At 41.1% G+C, this 25100-nt stretch overlaps 2 protein-coding genes across 3 annotated transcripts; one reads left to right on the plus strand and one right to left on the minus strand.

Moving 5' to 3' along the window:
• Positions 1–1713: 1713 nt before the first annotated feature.
• Positions 1714–6658, plus strand: LOC311021640 (GDP-Man:Man(3)GlcNAc(2)-PP-Dol alpha-1,2-mannosyltransferase-like). The gene is made up of 6 exons (XM_084022320.1): positions 1714–1840; positions 2088–2309; positions 3010–3212; positions 3478–3646; positions 3735–4369; positions 4938–6658. Exons 1-6 carry the CDS (start codon positions 1782–1784, stop codon positions 5219–5221), a joined length of 1572 nt encoding a protein of 523 aa, XP_083878446.1. The 5' UTR covers positions 1714–1781; the 3' UTR covers positions 5222–6658.
• Positions 6659–6851: 193 nt separating this feature from the next.
• On the minus strand, positions 6852–22310 carry LOC311021634 (serine/threonine-protein kinase Nek5). 2 transcript variants are annotated; one of them, XM_084022300.1, is made up of 24 exons: positions 22202–22310; positions 21770–21906; positions 21430–21526; positions 21248–21345; positions 21049–21132; positions 19772–19842; positions 18680–18766; positions 17103–17157; positions 16530–16643; positions 15688–15774; positions 15486–15573; positions 14229–14338; positions 14006–14058; positions 13715–13876; positions 12747–12825; positions 12401–12514; positions 11995–12075; positions 11430–11516; positions 11007–11087; positions 9810–9947; positions 9549–9723; positions 8993–9103; positions 8776–8881; positions 6852–7924 (listed from the first exon to the last, which is right to left on the minus strand). In XM_084022300.1, the coding sequence occupies exons 2-24, from the start codon at positions 21890–21892 to the stop codon at positions 7624–7626; spliced, it is 2502 nt and encodes an 833-aa protein (XP_083878426.1). In that variant the 5' UTR covers positions 21893–21906; positions 22202–22310; the 3' UTR covers positions 6852–7623. The 2 variants fall into 2 exon arrangements, with proteins under 2 accessions (XP_083878426.1, XP_083878425.1); XM_084022299.1 differs by having other exon boundaries at positions 8776–8887.
• Positions 22311–25100: the final 2790 nt, after the last annotated feature.

Raw genomic sequence — 25100 nt, forward strand, 5'->3', positions numbered from 1 at the left:
ACTACACCGTACCTGTTAAACGTCAGGTCTGACGGTCGTTGTTTATGAGCCGACTAAATCTGTGACAGGTTCTGCTCTCGTGTTGCCCTCATTTTCCGGGTAAACTATCCGTTAGAACGCTTCCATTTTTGTTTGTTTTAGTTACTAGCTAGGCTACAGTAGCAAGCTAGTTCGCTAGCGTTAGCCTTTTCACCTGAGAGGCGGGGGAGTGGTACTGATGAATGAAGGGAGAGTATACAGTAAGATATATTTTTTAGATTTTGTTTTCATTAATTGTAGTTGGCTTTAAATTAACTAGCGGTAGACACTATTGATGGGCAAATTAAGCTTTTGTGGAGCACTGAACCACTTTTTTCCAAAATGGGTTCATTACTCGAAAGTTCAGTTACAGTGACCTCTCCTGGCGAAGTGCGAGGCTGCAGTGGATGTAATCTTTGCTTTGAACATTCTTTGATATGCGCGTGCGTACGCGTACACGTACACACACACATGAGATGAGATGAGATGAGATTCAACTTTATTGTCATTGTGCAGTGTACAAGTACAGAGACAACGAAATGCAGTTAGCATCCATCCAGAAGTGCAAAACAGCAGTAAAGTGCAGAGTATGTGCAAATGTACACTGTAAAAATAAGAATAAGAATATTGCAGTGGGGTGTGTACAAGTATGTGCAAATATACAGTTTAGGAACACGTATGGGAGGTGCACTAGATGAGTGCGAGTGCAATATGGCAGAAAACAGTATGAAAAATACACTATAACACTAAGTACGCTGGGTGAGTATGATTACACTATACACACACACACATACACATACACACACACACATACACACACCAGTAAAACTGAATATAATTTTTTATTTACAAATACATATTGATGAATTATGAATTATTTTGTCCTGCATTTTATTAATTAACAATTTATAACATTATGAATGGTGGATTTTCAACATTTGCTGCTGGTTGAGCTGGTATGAGGGCTGTTCTTCTGTAAGTGTTTCAGGTGGTGTGTATTTTATCAATTGTGAGCATTGCGCTGTCAGTCATTTTACTGATGCCTGTGCCAGTACTTGATTGTAGAATCCAATGATTTTGAATCTAGAATCCAGCAGTGTTGAAAGGGTCAGTACAGTTTGGTTCTCTGTACTGTCAAACTTCTTTTGCATCACCGACATCAAGTTCTGTCCCAGTAGTTTAGCTGTGTTGTGGCATATTTTTCCAATTGTTTCATTCATACAAGTGTAACATTAACATTTTTGTCATCCATCTCTCACGTGCGGTCGTGGAGTGCCTGTGGTCACACGGCAGTGTCGCAGCCGCCTACCTGTGCTGCGGCCGCCTCTTGTGGCGCATGTTTTTCATAAAATACAAGATGGCGGAACATTTCGGTAGGCGGACTTTGGTACTCCAAGTGGATTTTTTTGCCAACATCTCAGTGTAGCGCTCCATGCTTCAGTCTCTGTGCTGGTTGGCTTTTGGGCACACCTCGCTTCCCATTCAAGAACACAAACTACCAAGCCTCAACTGGAAAGGTGAGCATGACACTGGTACTATCACTAAGTGATGCCAAAATCAGAAATGTTCAAATCCTGCCTACACATTGGGGCTTCAATACCAATAACTATATGTATACTATGGCTACATCAAGTCGAATTCCCCTACTGTCACGTTTCGCTGACGTGTAGGTAAACAAACGCTGAGCCAATCGCAGAGAGGCAGCTCGGTCATCTGACAACAGCTTCCGGTAGTGTGACGTCAAGTCGTGTTGTGTTGTCGAAATGGCAGGACACGACCATCATCATCACCACTTCTCTCTGTGTTTCTGCGATTTAATGAGGTAAACTTCTTCCCACGAGCAGTCTCCCGTTTCCTTTACTCAGCTGATGAAATGTTATAAAAACGGAAAACAGGAATAAATGGGCTTAACGAACGGGCAGCTAAGTTTAGCTCAACTAGCAGCTAAATGGCTAATCTCAATGTGATACTACACATTGAGTCATTTGGTAAAGTCCGGTCGTTTACACCACGGTGGTGTCATATCTACCCGCAGGCCGTTTACTGTCCTGCGTGTCCCCCCTCCTCAGGTTGTTGTGGTCCCTGGTTGTGCCCTGCGCCTACCTCAGCCTGGTCCTGACCCTCTTCTTGCTGCTGCTTCTGCTGGTTGTCCGCATGTGGCTGCAGGGCCGCCGCAAGGCCCGCCGGGCTCAGGACGTCGGTCCTGCGGTGGCTTTCTTCCACCCGTACTGCAACGCCGGCGGAGGCGGGGAGCGGGTCCTTTGGTGCTCCCTGAGGGCCCTCATGCACCGGTACACGCGATTCAGCTGTCAAACTACACAACCTTTTTACACTGTTTGGCCAAAAGTATGTGTTCCTGTGGTGGTGGAAGTACTGTACTTAAAGTTACTGTGAGGAACAGCCTCCAAGGTAGGAACTTCAAGACTGCACGGTGCAGACAGATAGACCTGCTGCAGTAAAAATGAGAGGTTTTCTAAAGGAAAACTGGTGCATGGAAACTGCTTTTGTCCGAACACCAACATCTCAACAATAAAAGCTCCTTTTAGTTGCTTTAAGTGTAATTTATTGCTGAATTCTAAATCCACCAACACGAGCCAGACTAGATCAAACCCTGCAGCAGGTTCAACATGTGGTGTAAAAACTGAAACCAGAAGAGTGGAGGCTTTCAGTGCAGCAGATTCAAATTTTACTTTCAATAATCCTACGTAACATAATTTTAATAGACAGGTGTGCACATACTTTTGGCTTTACTTTTACACCACTGCTTTAGTGGTTAGATACCAGTAGGGGGTTGTCAAGTGCATAAATACCATCACATGCAACATCAACAAATCGAGAGAATAGCATTTAAGGAAAGATTAAAGAGTCGATTTCTGTGGGAATTAGGTTCTTTGCAACAGAAATTTAAGATATAGTCAGTCAGCTAAAAAAAAAGATGAAGCTACTATAAACTATGGCTCGAGTAGTATCACTGAAACTGATTCTCCTCAGATACCCTGGTGTCTCCTTCGTGGTCTACACGGGTGACCAGGGAGTGACCGGCGAGCAGATTCTGGAGGGAGCCCGACAACGTTTCAACATTACACTGCCTCGACCAATCACCTTCATCTTCCTGCGCCACCGGTCACTGGTGGAGGCCAGTTGTTACCCGCACTTCACGCTGCTGGGACAGAGCGGCGGATCCATGTTCCTCGGTAAGACTGCGCCAGAACATGTGACTTATAGTGAATTTGTTTTTTATAGCAGTGATGGAGATTGTGGGGCTGGATAAGTTATCCCCATCTCTCTCCCCTCTTTCACTCTAAATGCTGCCCTATCTCAATGAAGGCCCCCGAAAAAAAAAGAGATGGAGATTGTGAGTTCAAGTATATTTATATTGTGTGTGTGTGTGTGTGTGTGTGTGTGTGTGTGTGTGTGTGTGTGTGTGTGTGTGTGTGTGTGTGTGTGTGTGTGTTGCAGGCTGGGAGGCGTTGACCGCCTTCGTTCCTGACCTTTACGTGGACTCGATGGGCTACGCCTTCACTCTGCCCATCTTCCGCTACCTGGGAGGCTGTAAGGTGGCAAGCTATGTTCACTATCCCACTGTCAGCACCGACATGCTGTCTGTGGTCAGAGAGAGGAACCCCAGGTTACACAGCACGCAAAACACACACAAACTCACACACACTCTCTCACGCATAAAACCATACCAACCTTCTGCCCCCCTCCCTTTCCAGATTCAACAATGCTGACTTCATCTCCAGAAACCCTGTGCTGAGTGCAGTCAAGGTGGTGTACTATTGCTGCTTCGCCCTGCTGTATGGCCTGGCTGGCTCCTGCAGCGATGTCATCATGGTGAACTCCACATGGACACTGGGACACATACTGTCTCTGTGGCGCACCCCGGCCCGCACAAGCATCGTTTACCCACCCTGCGACGTCAGAGCCTTCCTGGACGTTCCGCTGGAGGAGGAGGTCGAAGAGGAGGTGGAGGAGGGCTGGGAGGAGCTCGGAAGGGAGCTGGGGAATGAAGTGGAAGGAGGGGAGGACAGGAAATGCCACTCCATCGTCTCGGTGGGTCAGTTCCGGCCGGAGAAAGACCACCGGCTGCAGATTCGGGCGTTTCACAACCTGCTGAACAGGAAAGAGGAGGGTCCTGGGGGGCGGGAGTCTCTGCGGCTGGTGCTGATTGGTGGGTGCAGGAACCTTGAGGACGAGGAGCGTGTACTGATGCTGCGGGGGCTCTGTCAGGAGCTGGATGTGTCAGATCGCGTCGACTTCAAACTCAACGTGCCCTTCGAGGAGCTTAAGAGAGAGCTGGTGGACGCCACCATCGGTCTGCACACCATGTGGAACGAACACTTTGGTATAGGTGAGGACAACACGCCACTTAAAACTCACACACACAATTTCAACAACATTGTATTCATAAAAATGACACGGCTACTCTATTACTCAGTTATTTGCTTTGAAGGTCAAATCTGCTTTGACTACCACTAGTCATTTGTGATATGAAATTTTCATTACCTGATATAGTAAATTACATCTTATGGAATTAAAGGTGGAAATTAAAAAATAAAACTTTCACGAGGGGAAAAATGGTGTAATCTTATTTTAAAGATGTGGGATAATATAACATTGTAGTTGATCTGGAAAAATATTGGATTATTTCACAATTGAATGGTTTTGATAACATGAATGGGTCTCTTTATGACCATGTTGTATGTGTGTTCTAACATGCTGTACCCATGTTCACATTGTTTAGCATGGTTCCAAGAAAGAAAACAGATGTTTCAGTGCAGACCATTGCTTTCTTTTCTCTCTCTCTCTCTCTCTCTCTCTCTCTCTCTCTCTCTCTCTCTCTCTCTCTCTCTCTCTCTCTCTCTCTCTCTCTCTCTCTCTCTCTCTCTCTCTCTCTCTCTCTCTCTCTCTCTCTCCAGGTGTGGTGGAGTGTATGGCTGCAGGCACCATTGTCCTCGCTCATAAATCTGGAGGTCCAAAGCTGGACATCGTGGTGCCGTACGAAGGTGGACAGACGGGCTTCCTGGCCGACAGCGAGGACAGCTACGCTGCTGCAATGGAAGCCATCCTGGCACTGTCTCCATCGGCGAGGCTGGAGATCAGACGCAATGGCCGGCGCTCAGTGGAGCGATTCTCCGACCAGGAGTTTGAGGCTAGTTTCCTCGCTGCCATGGAGTCTCTGATGAATACGCTGGAGCGATGAAGAGGAACAGACAAGGCCCAGGACCAGGACTTTATTTGAGAATAATTCTGCTACACAGATATATGGGGTGAAACAGTGAGAGCCATATCTACATTTAAAACAAGCTAAACTTCAAACGCTGTCAGCAAAGCGTGACACAGTGGACAAAACAAAAACAAAAAAACATTTCCAGTTATTTTGCACATGTCAAACTTATGACTGTTGACCAAACAGACAGAAACCTTAAGGAGCAACAAACATGAAGAGTTCAGTATCATTAATCATCACTGTTTGACTTCCAGCTGAAAGCCTCCCCAGTAACAGGGCTAATCGCTAATTTTGAAGTCGATACAAAAGTCACATTATGTTGATGTGATGTCGGCTAACAGCTTAAAAGAGAGCTCAAGTTTCAGTTTCAATCACAATACTTTATGGAGTACGTTACATTTACAAAAGATTTTGGGAGATTTTTGGTCCAGGAAAGGTTGAGCCTAGCGTAGGACAAAGCCTAAAAGAAGAGGGAAAATGCTAGCCTGTGTAAAAAAAGAAATGGTTTTGTCTTCCATCCTACATGTTTTATCTTGTTAGTTAGCATGCTAATACGTCCAGGAATCACCTGGGGTTGTTTAGCTGTCATTGGACAAGAAAGTATTTTGGTTAACTGCTTGTTAAACTTTACTGTCTGTTTTCTATTTCTCCGTGTTTAAGTACACACGATACAACTCTTTTGATTTTGCTAGCAGTTTCCCCCTGCTTCCAGTCTTTGTGCTAAGCTAAGCTCAACTTGTATCTCAGTACTGGACACCTTGAAATTAAAGTCATATGAATCTTCTCATCTGACTATGAAGCATATTTCCCCAAATTATCTTCTAAGGCATTTAATTAAAGTAAGTAGTTACATTCCAAACAGCTTTGTAGTTGACAACTCTGATGGTCATACATGTTTGCTAGTTTGGAATTGAATACTGGTGTGATTATGCTTATATTTAATTTATGATGATTGGTTTCTCTGTAATCTAATTATTGATCCATTTTAAGTAGATTTAAATGGGTTTGCAATATTTTCCTGACTAAGTTAGGGAAATTAAGACTTTCCTTTTGGTGCTTTCTTTGCACATTTAAGGAGCACTTAAGATGTGTTTGAGTTAAGATGAGGGCCAAATATCTCTTTATTACCGTATATTTTTTACTTCCTGCATTCCAGTTTGTAACAAGTGCACAGATATATGATAATGTGTGAAATATTAAATAAGCTGTTATTTTGAAAGAGGAATTATTACTATTTAAGTATGTATGTCCATGTAGAGAGGATTCTCTGAGAAACTGATATTCTACTTAAACAATAAATCAAACAAACTGCTTGTTGTGTGCTGCCAACTTTGCCAAGAAACAAGAGTTACAGCACAAGAAATATGCAAAGATTATAGCTGCCGAGTAGCTGCTATTAGTATTAATACCTTCCATTTATCTCTGATCGTAAATGAAGAATAACAATAAATCCCATGAAAAGACCAAAACCAACAGTGAATGTATGGATTAACATGTATTGTGTGTGTATATAAACCCTGATATATCTTCTTCCTCTGTGCCATAGAGATCATTGATGTCCAAAACAGATTAAAAACACACCAGTGATGATGTTCCTTCATTCCTTCATCAATCCACCGCTGGAAGTGGTTCTCAACAAATTGGACTATTTTCTCCTGTTTGTTTAATTAAAAACTACAGTGATGACGAGCCATTTTGGGAAATTACTGGGCCTTTTTAAAAAGAAAAGAAATTAAATATTTGTGGTTTTAAAAAGATTTGCTTCTTCAAGTAGGAACCAATGGGTTTGGAGCTGAGTGAGTTCTGGTCTCGTCATGGGATTTGTTGATGATAAGAAATATAAAATAATAACAGACGTTATTAAATACAAAACAACAACGAGGAAACTGGTTTGATAATTCAATTTAGGAACTAGTTTGTTTCAAGTATACTGACCTTTCCTAGGGCAGTGAGAGTGACTGGTCGAAGGTGCTCTGCAGAGTTTTCTCGCTAAACAAAAGCTTTCTACAGTCAGAGTTTCTAACCAAAGCACAATGTGTGTCTAACAAACAAGTTCATGTCCTCCCTCAAAACATTTTACCAAACCGAATGTAACGTGCGTTACATTGTTTACATGCATGACTTCTTGATAGCAGTATTCTTCCCGCCTTTGTTAACACATGAGTGTTCTTCTTTGTGAGTTGATGCATGACTGAGACAAAACAGAATCCATACTCAACTGTACCGTAGTGCTCCTTGTGTTCAAAAACTCCCAAAACCACCTTTCATTTACAGACGACAAAGACTGTAACCAAAAGTTTGTACTTGCAACTCATTTAAACAAGGCAGCTTTGTCATTATCCTGTTATAGAATATATATATGTGTTTGTGAGCACTTAGGTTGTAAGCTGGTGCTTATTTAAGGTCTTGATATCATTTAAATGCTCAGACTGACCGTCAAGTTCTTCAGGCTCAGAGGAAACGACGTCTGCACGTGAATCCTCGGATTCCTGCTGGTTCGGTTTAGACTCTGCAGCACTAAATCCTCCAACCTCATTCTCCTCCATCCCATCGTCAACCGCTGCCCTCTCCTCTGTGTGCTCGGCCTCGTCTGAGCTCCCATCCTCCATCACAAACAGATTCTTCATGGAGTCTGCCACCGCTTCTCTCAGCTCGTCCTCCGACTCCTCAAAGTTTCTGTTGAGAAACAGGAAATGAAGATGATGTCATGCAAAGCACTCTGACAGCATTCTCCAGAGTCATAATAGATTGGGTTTTTACTCATTTTAGTTAGAAGCATTTGTACATTTGGCTCAAGCGAGGACAATTTGTGCTAAAAAATGTAATGTAAGTAATGATAAGATAGGTCAGGAATCTCTTCAGTTCTACTGCTCTTACAAGATTTAATCAGCTTTTCTAAGTTGTGTTCCCCTCTTCTTTTCTAGATTGTAAAGACAGTACAGTACATTTGCAGGAGAGCTCTGATATATTAAATTGTCATTTTTGTCACTTAACCTTAGTGCACTTTAACCAGTTTAAACAAGTTAGTCAGTTTCTACATACAATACATTTATTCATTTATCAGTCACACAAAAAACTTACTTAAAAAGCCAAACACATTTTAATCAATACAACTATTCATTATATTATATTCCTGAAAAAAGAACAAGTCAGTGCTATTAGGTAATATTAGGTTATGAAATGCCCAAGACATATGTTTTTCTATATTTATGTAACGTGACATGGGAACATATAATGTGGCCACAGAGAAGGCAATGAAGCGGGACTGGGCGTTGTTGAAGAGAGATACAATATGTTCATGTTCTGAGAATATAACTGAATGAAAACTGGGAAAATTGGAATCCTTCTAAAACTCATCACAAGGACGCGACTAAACGTGTATCAAAATGATAGCATATTCTAAGTTGTATCAGTATGTCGTTAACCTCACTCTAATTAACACTAACACTTATTATGGTGTTATACAATAATAATACTCAAAAGAAATGAAGAGGCACAAAGAGCAGTGAATGTGGGTGTTGACTTACGTGTCATCATCGTCTGACCTCGGCTCCAGACGCTCTTCATCCAACTCCAGATCAGAGTCCTCCTCTTCCTCCTCAGTCTCATCTTCTGCTTTGTCCTTCTCTGGCTCTAAATCTGGGAACACAGTTTATAGAGATTATTGTAAGATCACTTATTGAGCTGAACACCTCGTCATTTTAATAATAATTCACCAACAGTAACATCAATTATTTCATTGACCTGTATCCACTGAGTCCAGAGTTGATGATGCAAGTTCTGCCTGAGAAAGAGCATTTAGCAGGGTGTTGGGGGGGCCGTTGACCCACTGCCTGCGACCTGCCGCCGCCTCACCTGTAGGGGGCACGGGGTCAGGAGACATGGGTCATGCTGCACTTTCACGGGCAAGTTTCTCAACCGTTTTTTTTTAATTACTCTGGAATTTCACCTCAGTGATTTTAAAGCTCTACAACACAATAACCTGGAGATAAGGTCAGACTTCACAACTGAAGTTTGTTGCTCAAGTGGATTTTGTTACCTTTGGACACTCTGTGCTGTTTCTGCCTGTTTCCAGTCTATGGTAAGCTAAGCAACCATCTCCAGGCTGTGACTTCATATTACAGACATAAGAGTAGTGTTTATCAAACTCTCAGAGAAAAAGCAAATAAAAAAAATGAAATGAGAAAACCAAATAATACCTACCAGCTAATTACAATAACTATTACATAACTCATAGTTACAATATATGATTTGAACATTTAGGGCCTCTTCACACGTATGTATTACAGGTGTATTGCACCATGTTCAGCCTCGACAGCGCTGTTGCAGACAGAGTTGACGTCCATGTTGGCGAGTGCGTCCAGCAGAGTCTGAGGAGTCCTTTGGCTCCACCCTCTTCTTACCTCCGCCCAATCCCTGAGCTTCAACTCCTCTCCCTCCTGGAAGCTCAGGGTCTTGTTCAGAAGGTCCACTTCCTGTTCAGAGAGTCAGGGAGAGAATGAGAGAGAGGAATTGAAGAACATAAGCTGTGAAAGAGAGACAAAAGAGAGTTGTGACTTACCTCCTCCTTTTGTCCTTCATCACACACTTTCTCCTCCTCATCATCCTCTCTTCCCTCCTCTTTCTCCTTCTCTGCATACCCTTGGTTCCCTTCCTCATCCAACCGGATCTCAAACATGATTCCTTTCTGCAGAAATGCCTAACAAAACAAGCAAACTGCAATCAAATTCATCTTCTTGTCAGCTTTGTACCGTTTTTTTCCCCCTAGATCAGTGCAACATGAAGAGGTACCTACAGCCTGCCAGACCCCCAGTACAATTGTTTGTAAGGTTGTTTTATGCATCCATAAGGTAGTGTAATTACGGTACATGTAGTGGTTCAATGGTTAATATTTTTTGTAGCCTAAGGATATCTAGGTCACCAAGTCAGGCTGTGTGATGTAAGCCCTGCACCTCGGTGCAAAAGTCTAAAGCAAGCTGAACACACTGTTATCTCATAATGTCCTTGAAGAACCCTGCCGGACTACTGAAAGGGAAAAAAACTCAGGCTGACACAGAAGCCTCTAAAAAGATCTGCCAGGTGTGGTATCTCTACCTAGCGCCTGCTTAACAGAAAAGAGTGTCAGGTTAAGGGCGGGGAGACTGACCACCTGACCTGGGGCGTGGAAACCCTGGGACCAACAGCATATAACACACAGTGTCCGTTTGTTTTTTTACCTCGGGGTAACCCACGATGCTTGTATCCTGTATTGGCTATTAAAAAATCATTTTGGATTGAAGACTGGCTGGATTTCCTTTCATCTGTGACTACAATTGTCAGTGTATCTGATAGAAAGTTAGTGTATCTAAAATGAATCTAGAAATAAAGTAGTTGAAGATTTTTCGCGACAACATACACACATCACATGTTGGTTTCAAGACTATTAGAAAAATCATGCAGAAGAAAAGGATGATGCACACTGACTCCAACAGAAACTCATTTAGAAAGATAACATCTTCATCACCATGGTGCAGATAAATCCAAGATTCATGTGTGCTGCTAAACAAAGTGTCTGACAAACCAACTGCAATGATTTTTGGTGGATAGTAAACTGAAAACTGAGCTGCCTACTTCAGCAACCTTATGCTATTCTATGTTAAATATTCAAAATATGGATAGACAATTGTGATCAAGACCTGTAATACCACGCTCAAAGACACATCTTGATCTTGTGTTAATTATGCTCCGTCAGTCTGAGCTGAATATTTCATTTTGCCACCTTGTCTTTGTGCTCTCTCTCCAGCGCTCTCTTCTGATCTCCGCTCTCCTCTCTGATCTGCCTCATAGCTGCTTCAATGTCCTGCAGCGGGAGTGAGACAAAAGGAAGGACATGCAATGACAGACAGGAATATATTAATGAGTTCACAAACTCTCAAATTTGCCACTTTGTAAACACGTAAATTTGTGAAATCTTTTCTCTAATATTGCCCCACTCTTTGGCTCAGTTTTTTTGCCCCTACAGTGGCCCAAATACTTTTTTTTATTTATTTTTTTTATAAATTTTACCACAGTCTTAACCTAATTATTTGATTAATGATTACAACATCAGTGAAGAGTATCTCTGCTGCTATTTATGTAATTGCAATGCCAATGTCATTATGATCACAATGCCTGACTGAGCGGATTTCTTGTCAGTATTTACCTGTGCAGGTGGAGTTCTGTGCTGCTCAGGTTCTGGGTCTCTGGGTTTCTCCACCACAAAGGTTCCATGTTTGTACTGTGGCAAAGGCTGACAGATACATAAATACAATTAAAAAAATAAATAAACAATAATATTCACTGTGTTCCTCTGTAATATAACCGCTGTGGCATTTTAACCACGGTGAAACTGAAACTGTAATAGACATGGACATTCAACAGGACGCTTCAGAGGTTGCTTGACAATCATCATGCTTTCAGCAAACAGGAATGGCTCATTCACCATACCTATAATGCAATTTGACAAAATCCAAACAGATATAGGATAAAAACAAAATGCTCATCAATCTTTGCTTCAATGAACAAAAGTTTAAAAATATTTTAGCAATTCACCTGTTTGTGGGTGCAACATCTGTTTTTCTCTATAATATCATAAATGTACAGTTCTGTAAATTATTCAAGGATCACCCAAATGTGGGATAGAGAAGGCTGCATGAAAGCAGAAACTGTCCTCTAAAACCAGACATAAAAATGGACAGACCTCACCAAAGCTGAAAGGTTTTGTGTACCTCTATTTCAGCTCTCAGACGTATCTGTCTCTTCTGCTGGTGATACTCCTGTCTGATGAGATCCAGCTGACGCAGGTACTCCTGCACACACAAAAACACAGTAAAAAATATAAATACTCAGGTACTTTCAAAGTTGTACTTAAGCACTTGAGTTAATGTACCTAGTACATGTACTTTCAACCTCTGTAAAGCCTTTTTTCCTGGATTCCTGTGAAACACCCATTTATACACACAGATTTTCTACCATGTTGAAGGTTTTGTAAAAACCCATCTCCCCTCTTATACATTTCATCCAGTCTTCGTGAAATTTGGTAATAAACATAATTAAAGGATTCTGAAAAAGTCCCAGCTCCTGAGCTATAGTGATGTCCCATCTAATGACTGGTGAGTCTCCTGTGTGCCTTACCTGCTGTCCGTCCTGCTTCCTGTCCTGAGGTGCATATTGGTGTTCAGGTCGTCCCACTTCCTGCTCCTGACCACCGGGCTTCCTGTTGCTCTCAGCTGTACACGGACGCAGACCCTGGCGGTCAGAAGGGAAAGGTCGCTTAGAGTTGTCGTGGCGCTCTGTATTAATTTATTATATTTAGTGTTGTAGTTTTGAATTCTCCACATAGTGACTTTAAATTTCTACTTTCAATAAACTGTTTCCAAATCCTATAATCCAGTGCTTAAGCTAAAAATCAGAAATGTTTTGTACAGTCAGCATGTGTGAGTGACAGAACAGACTGTGAAGCTGCAGAGCTTCAACCTACCAGCTGTTTCTCTGCTCTCAGCTTGTACTGGTTGGCCTCGTGTCTCCTCTGCAGGTATTCATAACGAGCTGCAGCCACACTGACAAACAGATGACGGGGTGGAAACAGACATGGTTAGTATTGTTAATAATAGTATTTCCATTATTACCAATACTTTAAAACAGCTCCAACAAACAAGCTAAAGGAAAATGTTGACTTAAAGGAATACTTCAACATTTTGGGAAGTCATTTCAATACTTTTCTCATGTCTGTATGGTAAATATGCAGCGAAAGCCAGCAGCTGGTTAGCTGTGCTTAGACTTAAGACTGAAGACAGGAGGGAACAGTGAGCTCTGTCCTATAGCAACACAATTGCTTAGTGAGGAAGTGACTGCGCCTGGGCATGAAATAGTGCAGCAAATAACCTCCATCAAACCACAGCTTCTCATTTTTACAAACAAGAAATGGGATGTTAATCAGTGATCTTTAGGCATGCTGGTAGGGGGATGTTATTACCTTTAGACAGGGCAACTTATCTTCCTTAACAAACAGATATGACAGTGGTATCGAACTTCTCATCTAACTCGGGGCAATAAAAACAAATAAGTGCATTTCACAAAATTTAAACTATTTAAATGAATGTGAAAACGTGGTGCAGGTAGCTGTTAGTTGCTAGTTGCAGGTGGTGAGTGGTGGGTATCTGGTGTATGGTGGTATCTGGTGTATGGTGGTATCTGGTGAATGGAGAGCTGAAATGATTCGTCTGTCGACAGAAAACTATAAATCATCATTTTTGTTTTGTTTTGTGGTCGTTAATAGAATATATTTGCATTTTGGACTGTTGATGGGACAAAAAAAGAAGACATCCCCTTGGTTGTTACCATTTTCTGACACTTACTTTTACACAATATGAATAATTGATCATCCCAGAAAATAACCCACAGTTGATAACGACAATAATTGTTGATTGCAGCCCTATGGTCACTCACAGCTGGTATGGTTCCACAGTGTGGTCTTCACATCGCTCCTTCTCTCTCTCCTGAGGAGGAGGAGGAGGAGGAGGAAGGATGTCCTCCTTGTTCCTCCTCTGAAAGGCGTCCAGCTGAGCATGGTGTTGCTGATAATGGCCAACCGGCTGCTGTCCATTAAACCTGCATCAGTGATAGATTTAGGTCAAAGTCCACATGTGAAGCTCATTGATAAATCACAACATCACTAAGTGAGGAAGATTTTCATTCATGGAGGCAAGGGGGTTGTAAGACACAGTCGATGTAACTCACCTTTGGTTCTGCTGCCCTGCAGTTTCTCTGTCTGCAGCTCTTTGATAAAGAGGCTGAAATCATTACAATTCATTAATTCATTAGAATTAGAAAGATGGAAAGAAGGTTATAAATATAGGGAACATTTGTATGAATATATAATATATAATACTCTCACTCTCGTAGTGTAGTTTTATTATTATTGTTTTATTATTATTAGTAGTATTATTAGTATTATTATTACTTTGTAGTGGGCAGGAGTGTAGACTCTGCGTGGGACTCTCCAGTCTGGTTTAGCAGGTCTTGTCAGAGCAGCCCCAGATCTCTCCGCTGCTCTGAACTTCTGTTTCTTCTCTGGAGAACAAGTTAGAAAAACAAAGCAAGGGGGGAAAGATGTTATATAATTTGGTGTCACTTTGAATGTTGTCTCCTATCAGTGGTGTTAAATTAAATTAACTCAAGTACTGTACTTAAAGGTTGTATCAGCGATTCTGGGCCGAAACATAAATGATCACATTCATCTGTTTTTACCTCACGATCCGCTAGCTGCCCGACCCAAAAGCAGGCCGTCAAAAAACCCTGTCTCTCTAGGCAGCCTAGGCTCCGAGATCGCACACAAAAACAAATGGTACTACCAACACCTCAAAAGCAAAATAAACAGTGTTCCAACCAATCACAGACAAGGGGTGGGTGGCACGTTCATGAAAATGCGCGTCCATGATCATTTTCAAAACACGGGAGGGAGGGGCTCTGTTTGTTTTGGATCTCGCAACGGAAGTGAGGGCAACCAGAATCGCTGATACAACCTTTAAGTACAAGAGAGTGAACTTATTCCATTTTATGTCACTTTATACTTCTACTACTTCAACATCTCACAGGCAAATATTGTATTTTTACCAGACTATATTGATCTGACACCTTTAGTCACTAGAAACTGTCCAGTTATCTCCAGGTGTGCTGATTCAGAATGTTTCTAATTAAAAGGATTACTGACTAAAGGATGAAATATCCCAAACATTTGAATTAACACATTTTAAGTTTTAAAAACAGGTACTCCCTCAATGATTTAAGACTTTGATATCGGATGTCAAAATAAAGTGCATGCCAAGATGTGACACCATCACAATCAGTCCAATCAGGATTCAGCTCATAAGTGCTACGACCTTGAGCGTCATGTTTCCCTGCAGTTTATCAGAAGGTGTTGAAAGAGCAGCTGGGGCAAAACCAGCAGCAACAATGTGGGATCAGACTTAACTCGTTACCGACCACTGGGTGGCGTCAAAATCCACATTCAACAAATCTGATGAGGCCTGAAATCAGTTAAAGCCCAGGGAGGCAGTTTATTTTAGATATTATTAATGACCTGTGATTGGCCAAAATCTGCCGTCACAAGCTAGATGTTAAAGCCTTAAAATAGAGCCAAGAACTAGCCAAAACGATACTGCCTATCCCAGCTTTAAAAAATCACTGTTGTTATGGTTGTTGTCTGTGTTACTGTTACCTGCTGCTCCTGCCCTTGTTTTAGGAGCCTGAGATGCCACTGCTCTGTTTCCATGCAGCACTGTGTGGCTGAACTCCTCCTGCATTAGCTGCACACACACACACACACACACACACACACACACACACACACACACACACACAAACCTTTCACTGAGTTGACTGTTTGATGATAAGTGAACCAGATTCATCAGATTGGTTACCTGTGGGTCCAGGTGTTTGCTGATGTGCTGCTCCAGAAAGGGACGTCTGAGGACAGAGCTGACTGAGGGACGGTCGCGGGGGTTGACCTGAAAAACAATGTCGTAATTACTTTACATGTAACAAACTGAAACATGTGTGATGGCATGAGACACTTCCTTTTTTATACAGTTAATGTGTGCAGTGAACCCCATCCTATTGTTATTTGGTAGATGTGAAAGTTGTTTGAACTCTGTTCAAAATCTCAGTAAACAATTGAAAGATGTTTTTTTCCACTGGAAACGACAACAATCAACTGTGTCTAGAGTGGACAAAGGAAGCTTCCTTGCAGTACAGACAGCTCAGACTAATATCCTGAACAGCTGCTCAAACTGTTTCCTGACATTCACACTTTCCACAAATATAAAATATATAGTTTTGTAGTTTGAACTCAGAGAACTAAGCAGATAATTAAAGGAAGAATGTATCTGTAAAATTTTGAAAATTCAGGTAAACAAGCAACTTCTGACAGGAGAGGAACAGTTTCTATACTGGTTTTAACGGATGGTCTTTTGTATTGTATTCATTAAATGGAAATAAACGCTCCTTATGGTTTCAGAAGTCTGATAAATAAAAACTCACAAGTCATGACTCGCCAGTTCGAGCAACAGAGAAGTTAGAAGTAACAGTCACTGACACTTATGTTCATGTCCCGATTTAATTGAGTCCAATAGTTTAAATTTGTGTCTTCAATGTTCAAGTCCAGATTCACCTACAAGTTCTGAACCAGTAGTTTATGCACTTCATTGTGGTTGCTTTACCTCATATCCTCACAAACTCTAACAGGAAATGAATCGTGGCTGACCTTGAAGAGTTGGGTGACCACCAGGCGAAGGTCGTAAGAGTAGTGGCTGGGTACTGGATTGTAGCGCCCTCTGCAGATTTTACTGACCAGCTCACGCAGACTGGTGCCCTCAAACTGTGGGTCAACAAAGGTGGATAAATAAAGGTTGGGAATAGAGAGGATGACAATGTACAAAAGTATGTGAATAAATAGGTGTAAACACAGCCCTGTGACAGCCTGGCAACCTATCCAGGATGCCTTTGCCTACTGCAAATGGACAACGCTCAACAGAGATGAGAAGAAAGTGAGGGAGCTCATTCCACAGCTACTTCCATCATCAGCTCCAGAAAAAAAAAAAAACGTGTTTAATTATTTTTTACAACTACCACATTGGGAAAGAAAGTTGCAAGATTTACTGTCTGATGTTGCATTTTACTTGCCCCGGGCAAGTGGGCAATCTTTAATGTTGAGCCCGGTACCTAATTTTGCTCACGCAGCCTAAGATTTGCATTAAAGTTAGCATTAGCTCACTTTTAGCACAACCATGGAGGTTCCAGCTGTGTGTGTGTGTGTGCTGGGTGTTGTGCAGCTTACTGGATGCCTCAGGTTGCAGAGTTCATACAGGACGCAGCCCAGAGACCAAATATCCCTACAGAGACACACACACACACACACACACAAGCCAGCAGAATCAGGACTTTTTTTACTGCATCTTGTGAAACTTAAACAGATATTTTGTGTTATAACAGGATGCTGGGGCATGGCCTCACATTATCCCCTGCCCCCGTGAGGGGATACATTCATAAACACCAGAAACAAACCATTATGTCAAAACAAAGAACAGTGAAGTCTCCAATCAGAGTGAAGCTACCGACAGAAACGAAATGTAGTTGAAAGGTTCTCAGTTCCGGAGTTCTGCGTCAGCTTTGGCAGTTTCTTTTTTGGCAAGGAAGCAAGCATGTGTGTGCTCGTGTACTTCCTGCTAGAGTTCCAGACCTTGAGAATGAGGACATTTTCGAAAATCAAGGATATGTTTTACCCTTGAGAGTCTAGAACTACATTTAGGTGAAGGTTAGGGGCTCATGCATGGATTATGTAAATGAAGGTCTCACAAGAATAGCAATCCAAACATGTCTGTGTGAGTGTGGGAAAAGGGAAGTCATTTGACCTTTGTTGTATCAAAACAAGAGAGCAAAGAAGAACAGAGGGATGTTCTTTCCGAGCACACAGAAAGGGAGGGAACTGAATGACAATCCGTTTGCATAATGTTCGCTGCCTTTTTCTGAGTTTCCTGTAACAGAGTATGCGTGTGGGTGTGTATATGTTGAAATGAAAGACTCCTCTGAGTGAATGCGGTACAGTGTGACCAGATGATGACAGTATGACTGCACTCCTATGTCAACCACAACAGAAGTCAGAGAGAAGCAAGAGACAAAACAAGAGAGAAGTTCTTGCTGCACACAGAGTCAGAGTTCATTTTGACCCCAATTTTCTAAATCTTTCCCACAAACAGGGGCTTTTCAATCACAGCTTACACTCCTACGAGGTACAGCAGGCTGTGTTGAAGTGCATGGTGCTGCAGTAACAGAGATATTCTGCATTTGAGGAGTTTGGTTTTAGCCTTCCCTTCTTAAAACTGTCAAAATGATTTAACATTGGGTTGACAACCTTACCTGAAATTGTCAGCATGTCTAGCTAACTTCATTAAAGAATTCAATAAACTTTAAGAACACAACAGCACTTTCCAAAGCAAATTTAAATAAATGTAAAAGTGCTTTACATGATTGAACCAGGGATAAAATATTTCAGGATAGCAATGAGACAAATGTAGCAGGATAGCAATGGATGAAATGTTATGCAAACACATCAGTTAAACCTCAAAATATGAACAGATTTAGCAGCCAAAAAGGGTTTTATTAGAATGAACTAGGAATCTATCCTGCATTTTAATTTCAGTCTCAAGCCAAAACGAACAAAGGACCATGGTTCTCTTATTATTTCAGTAATACATAAATCTTCCCAAGATTTCTGAGTTCAGCCGAAATTTTATTATTATATAGAAACATGACTTTGGATTGTGTGAAGTACGAGCGACGACAGCTCATCACAGAATGAAAGAGATGTTAAAGAAACCATGGTTCAGGTTGTGGGTGTTCTTCCGCGGTACGTACGTCTTGTTGTTGTAGGGTCGACTCTCACAGATCTCCGGGGAGAGGTAGTAAGGTGTCCCAACACAAGTCCTTGCCAGCTCCATGGTGCTGCACAGCCATAGGTCCCAAACACAACACACTCAGTCAGGGTTTGATACGTAAAGTCACATAAAAATGTAGCCGTCCTATTCATGCCGATCATAACATACTTATTAATTAAGGCTTAAAAGGCTTTGTGTGAGGAGCTAAAAACCCTTTTCCTGGAGAAATAACTTTAAACTGCACCCAACTGAAACTGAGCTCGAAGAGAAGAATTACTCTCCAACAAGCATAACTGACGAGGGGTATTTAGATTCTTGCAAGTGTCAGCTAGGATAGCTCATTAGACAACCTACAGTTTGTGCCCTGGAAAATTGTATTGTTGAAACAGAAAAGACACAAACACTAACTAACACTAAATTGATACAAGGTTAAAATAACACTGCTGGCTGAATTATATTTGCATGCTGGAGCATTAATTAAAAATGATTCATTAAAAATAAGGCTGGTGACCTTCCATATTACTTTTCTAGTACAATGCCCATTTGGGGCATGGCCATTCGTATTGAAGTCATGACCTACTCTATGTAGGATATATTGTTTGTTTGTTTTTTAAGTTAAATCTCAACTGAAAAGTAAACCAATAACTACAGGTGTCAGATACATTTAAAGGGAGGTAATACTCATACTATTATAGTAGAGAAGGTGTATAATGTGTGAGATGGAGTTAAAAATACCTTACAATTGTACTTGAGTACATGTACTTTGTTACTTCCCGTCACTGCTTCTTGTATCTTATCAAAGAGGAAACACTAAAAATACATATAAATGTTGTTCTGCATTATTTTCACTACATGTGCGTTTACATGTCCTGGTCAACAGATTGTGGAATGATAATTACTTTTTTGGAGGTCTTCCATGTGTTATGGAGTACTCAGTGATAAACAGCTGCACTGTGAGTGGGGGTGTGTGTGTGTGTGTGTGTGTGTGTGTGTGTGTGTGTGTGTGTGTGTGTGTGTGTGTGTGTGTGTGTGTGTGTGTGTGTGTGTGTGTGTAAAGATGACACTGACTCACTTATTCAACATTCTTGCGATTCCAAAGTCCCCCAGCTTTGCTTTCATCCCTCCGCTGGTCAGGAAGATATTCTGGAACAGAGAGAGAGCAGGACTGAAAGCATGTCTGTGTTCCAGTAGAGAAACAGTGACTGTGCATATATTGTGTGTGTGTGTGTGTGTGTGTGTGTGTGTGTGTGTGTGTGTGTGTGTGTGTGTGTGTGTGTGTGTGTGTGTGTGTGTGTATGTGTATGTGTATGTGTGTGTGTGTGTGTGTGTGTGTAAACAGATATGATTGATGAAAGATAGTAATAGTTGTGAACAGAGACGCAGTCTGTGATCATTTGTGTCAAGTTTGCACACAGCACGGTCTTTGTTCATAACAAATCCAAAGCTCTGGACAGTTCAGCCTCACAATCCTCTGAACTCTGTAATGATAATGCTCATTGATTAAAAGATTCAAACTCATGGTCTGTGGATAAGGTTGTTCACCATGAACAGGTTGTACTAGAAATACATGCTCTACAGTCTGTGGGTTGCAAAGCTCAGTTAAAGCCAAAATCTTGAATCCAAAATCCTGAATGGGTGTTTACGTTTCCAACAGAAGCTGTGGTCAGTAGAGATCAATGTCTCTTATATGAATTATGAAACTTTCTTTAAAGAGCACATTGCATACAAAAATATACAAAACACTGGTTAATAATATTTTCATATAATACAGTATCAGTCAAAAGTTTGGACACCCCTTCTTATTCAATGGTTTTCCTTTATTTTTATTATTTTCTACATTGTAGGTAATACTGAAGACATCAAAACGATGAAGGAACATAAATGGAATTATATAGTAAACAGAAAAGTGCTAAACAAACCAGAATATGTTTTACATTTTAGATTAGCTTTAAAGCTATGGTCTACAATTTGAAAGGTTTGAAAAAAGCATTCCCCCCCCACACACACCCCTCCCCTCTGTGCTCGTATCGTCCTCCCCTCGGAGCCTCCCACAAAGCACACCCCCCCTCCAGGCTAACCTCTCCGTCGAACAAATAAACAATACTGTGGAGACAGAAATAGTCTTGACACCGTCTAATAACACAAAAACAAACTAACGGCAGCTTTCACAGTCATAAGCCAGCATCGGCATGAAAGTTATCTGTGTCACAACATCCATAATAAAGACAAAAGATTCCCTTAGGGTCCATGAGCCTTCTGCTCACTTGACTCATGCCTATCAACATGAACGAGCTGCTTTTGAAAGTTAATGAAGTGTGAGTGTGTTTAGCAGTGAACCGGGTCAGATACCTGAGTCTTGATGTCTCTGTGGAGGACCTTCCTGTCGTGGATGTGTTTGAGGCCGAGGCAGATCTGAACAAACCAGTTCACGACCTGAGGAACACATAGCTCAGTTTTACTCTGTGAGTGTGTTTATGTTCAACTATTTTATTTACCGGTATTAAGACTAAATGACTTCCTAATAACAGAAACACGGGGTCCACTTTACCTGCTCTTCAGTGAAGAAGACTCCTTTTTGCATGTTGATCTTCTTCATCAGATCACCTCCGTCACAGTACTCCATCACTATATACAGGCTGCTCTTCTCTACACACACACACACACACAGTAAATATCTATCTATATATTTGTACATTTTGAGCATTTTGTTCTGTATAGAGTTACATTCACCTTGAAATGAGCTGAAGAAGGCTACGATGTTTGGGTGTTTCATTTTCGACAGCAGCGTCACTTCTTTCTTGGACGCTTCCTTTTCCCTCGCTGACATCTGAGCAGTGAACACTTTTAGTACAACCATCCAATGCTTTAACTCACTGCACGTGTCAATAAACATCAACCCAAAACAGCTGCATAACAACTGGTTTTATTAACAAACCCCCTGAATTCACGTTTTTCTACACAGTGTTATTTTTTAACATTATAAACATTATTTTATTCAGCAAGGGCAGTGCAGATTCAGTTGTGGCTTTAAAACAGCAGTAAGCTGCAGGTTGTCGGTGAGAAACTGTACCTTTCTGAGGTTGATCTGTTTGACCACACAGTGTCTTTCTCCATCTTCCCATTTGTCTCGAACCAGGAAGGCTTTACCAAATGCACCCTCTCCAATCTGACGGATGACCTCATAGTTGTTCATAACACCTGGAAGACCTGCAACAAGAAGCACGTTTCTACACTGAAATGTGAAGAGAAAAGTTTGCCAAATGATTTACTTTGCTTTCTAGAAAAGTCCGACTATTAAAACGTAAGAAAAAAGCACAATAAATAAAAAACAAAACGACACACTTTAGTTGCACAGACAAGTCCAGGCGGAAGGAGCCCGTTGCCTGGAGACGGAGACACGGGCTACAAACGTAGCTTCTGTGTTAGCATGCTAACCTAAGTTCAGTTTCGTTTAAAAAAGTACTTTCCCTAATAGCGGCAAGATATTAACATATCGTCTTACCTTCTACAGTGTTGTCTTGGTCCTCAGAAGTCACATAGTGTAACAAAAAGCGACGGCAACGAGTTTAAAGTGATCAGACGTCAAGGTGTTTGAAGTCACAACAAAAACCCGTTTGGTAAATACGGCAAGCGCAAGTCGGATACACAAGGTGCGCTGGGAGTTGTAGTCATAGTAATTGTCTTTTCCGAGTTCGATCAGACGCCCCTTTTATCATCATATTGATGCAAGGAAGAAAGTTAGATTATTTTTATGATCATTATTTTTTATGAGCAAGGCACCCCAAACTATCCAACAGCCACTGACACTGACTTAATGAGAATTAATTGACTTGATTGTAACCTGATGTTACAAGAGCTGCAACAATTAATCAATTTGTCTATTAGTGGATCTGCAGGAAACTAACTTGCAACTATTTTGATGATTGATTAATCTTTCTAGCAATAATGCCAAATATCCTATACATTGGTCTCAATTTTGAGTTTTTTGTTCATTTGTCTGCTTTGTTTTGTTTTGGGAGTTTCGTCATTTTAATGAAAATATTTGGGATAATTTTGATCAACATGGGCTTAAGGAAATTGGAACACACATACACACACACACAAAAACACACACACACACACACACTGTATGTATACATACAAACTGTAGTGATGGCACCGACACATTTAGCCGGGTCCGCCACTGTCACCTCTGTAATCAGAACCCGGGGCTTCCCTCGACTGCAAAGACAAGTTCTTGATTTAAATCCTCAGTTTGGCAGCAGCGGTTTAGTGCTTTATTCACAGTCACAGATCATGTTGCTGTTGTCACATTTTAGCCATCACACCCCAGAATGATATGCTAGGCAGCCATCGCGCGCACGTGTGTGTGTGTGTGTGTGTGTGTGTGTGTGTGTGTGTGCGCACGTGTGTGTGTGTGTGTGTGTGAAGTTATTCATGGTATATGTTACTCTATCTGAAAGAGTGATGGAAATATATGGTAAGCATCTTCTACATTTACCGTATTAATACATTCATAGTCAGTTGTGCTAAGCTAGGCTAGATATTCTGAACACACAGAGATGAAACTGATAGAGATTGAGGATCTCTTTCACAAGGGTGACCTGGCCCAGAAGGCAGAGTCAGAACCAGTATACAAAGACATACAAACAGCAAGACACAAGAGATCAAATACGCATACACTCATGCCGCGTGTCACCGTTTTATTATTGTTTGTCCTGTTTGGGCTACATAACATGCAGTCATGGTCCTGAGCCACATAATATATGACAAACTAACAATGATAATTATAAGATGAATCTAATAAAAGTATTCTGTTTTGGCCAGATAAATGTAGAAGTAGCATTGTTTCTTTTAATTGCAACACATTTAGTAGTGCAAGTCTCAGAACAGTTTTTATGTACAGTACTTACAGTACATGTTCTTGCCTTCTGTCAGCCATGACTTTATGCCTTGTCTTGACCAAATCTAATTTCTGTAAAGCTTTGCCATTGTTGCATTTTAAATATGCAAATGTGATACAATTACAGCTTAGTTCAATAAGATGTTTTTATTATTATTAAAGAGTTGATGATGTGAAAGGTTTTTGTGTTACAGTGGTTGCTTACTTCTTTAGTTATATAACTTCTTTGAACAACATTCTCTCTGATCCTTCAAGGTGACACACCGCCGCTAACCACCTGGCTCATTTCCCATGATCCCCCTGGGCGAGGTATTTCTGATTAGTGCTTTAATCAAGGACAAATTTCCACTGTGATCAAATGACACGCAGGCCGAGCGCCCGCTGTGACAGCTGATCCGGGGTCAGTCCTCTGAGGTGACGGCTGCAGACACTGTCATATGATGACACAGCACATGCATTTAAAAAACTACAACTACAACATTACACAGTAATATTCCTCCTTTATGATAATACTATAAACACTGAGTACTAATAGTCCAGTCAAAGTAAAGAAGTCTCAACAATAAAAGTAGTCATTCTACAGTTTTATGGTCTTGCGTGTCATTATGAGATTGTTAATACTGATGCATCAATGTTGGAGCAGCATTTAACTGTTTGATCAAGGTGGTTCAAACTACTTTATACACAGTAAGCTAGTTTAGTCCAGTGGTCCCCGGCCCTCCAAAGGGTCACCAGATAAATCTTATGGGGTCATGAGATGAGAAGAAGAAATAATGATAAACATACATAGACATGTCTCTAATCTTTGATTTCACTTGTAGTGAAGTAATGAAATACTCTTTTTAACAGCTGTTGAAAGTTCAAGTTTAGAAGAAAATGTTCCTTTGGTGGCACAGATCACAACTCAAAGTCATCTGAAACATAACAAGAGACACGACTACACACAAGCCAAAAAGGTTAAGAACCAGTGCTTTGATCTTTAACTTTGTCAGGTTAAAAGCTTGTCATTAAATGTCCATCTGAAAAGTAACTAGAGCTATCAGACGAATGAAGGGGAGAAAAAGTACTATGTTTCTCTCAGAAATGTAGTGGAGTAAAAGTATAACGTTACATCAATTTCAAATAATACAAGTCAAATAGAAGGCCCTGTTTTTTCGGATCTCACTTCCTACTAGCACAGCTTTCTATTTTTTCCCAGAAATTTCACCACAGACACCCAGATACTGCAAATGTAATCTAGTGGATAGTGCATATAGCAACGCCATTTAATTAAAGGAAAATATTTGATTTTGTTACTTTAAGTACAGTAAATATAAGTTCAAGCCCACATTTACTGATCCCTACTGTTAATCCGTTTATACTTTTATTGTCAAAAAAGCCATCACTCCTCAGACTGTTTGTCTGATGCGTTTTTCTTGGTTTTGTGCTGGAACATGCCCAATGTTTTGAAGTTGGCCACTTCCTGCCCATTAAACACTTGCCAGGAAGACGTGACATC

The sequence above is a fragment of the Eutrigla gurnardus genome, assembly GCF_963514095.1.
Source record: "Eutrigla gurnardus genome assembly, chromosome: 12".
In the NCBI taxonomy this organism is placed as follows: domain Eukaryota; kingdom Metazoa; phylum Chordata; class Actinopteri; order Perciformes; family Triglidae; genus Eutrigla; species Eutrigla gurnardus.

Bases quoted from the DNA above. Each gene is read 5' to 3' on its own strand.
- LOC311021640 (XM_084022320.1), top strand. From the start codon at position 1,782: ATGGCAGGACACGACCATCATCATCACCACTTCTCTCTGTGTTTCTGC. The intron at 1,841-2,087 runs GTAAACTTCTTC...CCCCCTCCTCAG, and splicing joins TGTTTCTGCGATTTAATGAG to GTTGTTGTGGTCCCTGGTTG. The intron at 3,213-3,477 runs GTAAGACTGCGC...TGTGTGTTGCAG, and splicing joins CGGCGGATCCATGTTCCTCG to GCTGGGAGGCGTTGACCGCC.
- LOC311021634 (XM_084022299.1), bottom strand. From the start codon at position 21,892: ATGAACAACTATGAGGTCATCCGTCAGATTGGAGAGGGTGCATTTGGT. The intron at 21,527-21,769 runs GTACAGTTTCTC...TTCACTGCTCAG, and splicing joins AACAGATCAACCTCAGAAAG to ATGTCAGCGAGGGAAAAGGA. The intron at 12,515-12,746 runs GTAGGTTGAAGC...TCTGACCGCCAG, and splicing joins TGAGAGCAGAGAAACAGCTG to GGTCTGCGTCCGTGTACAGC.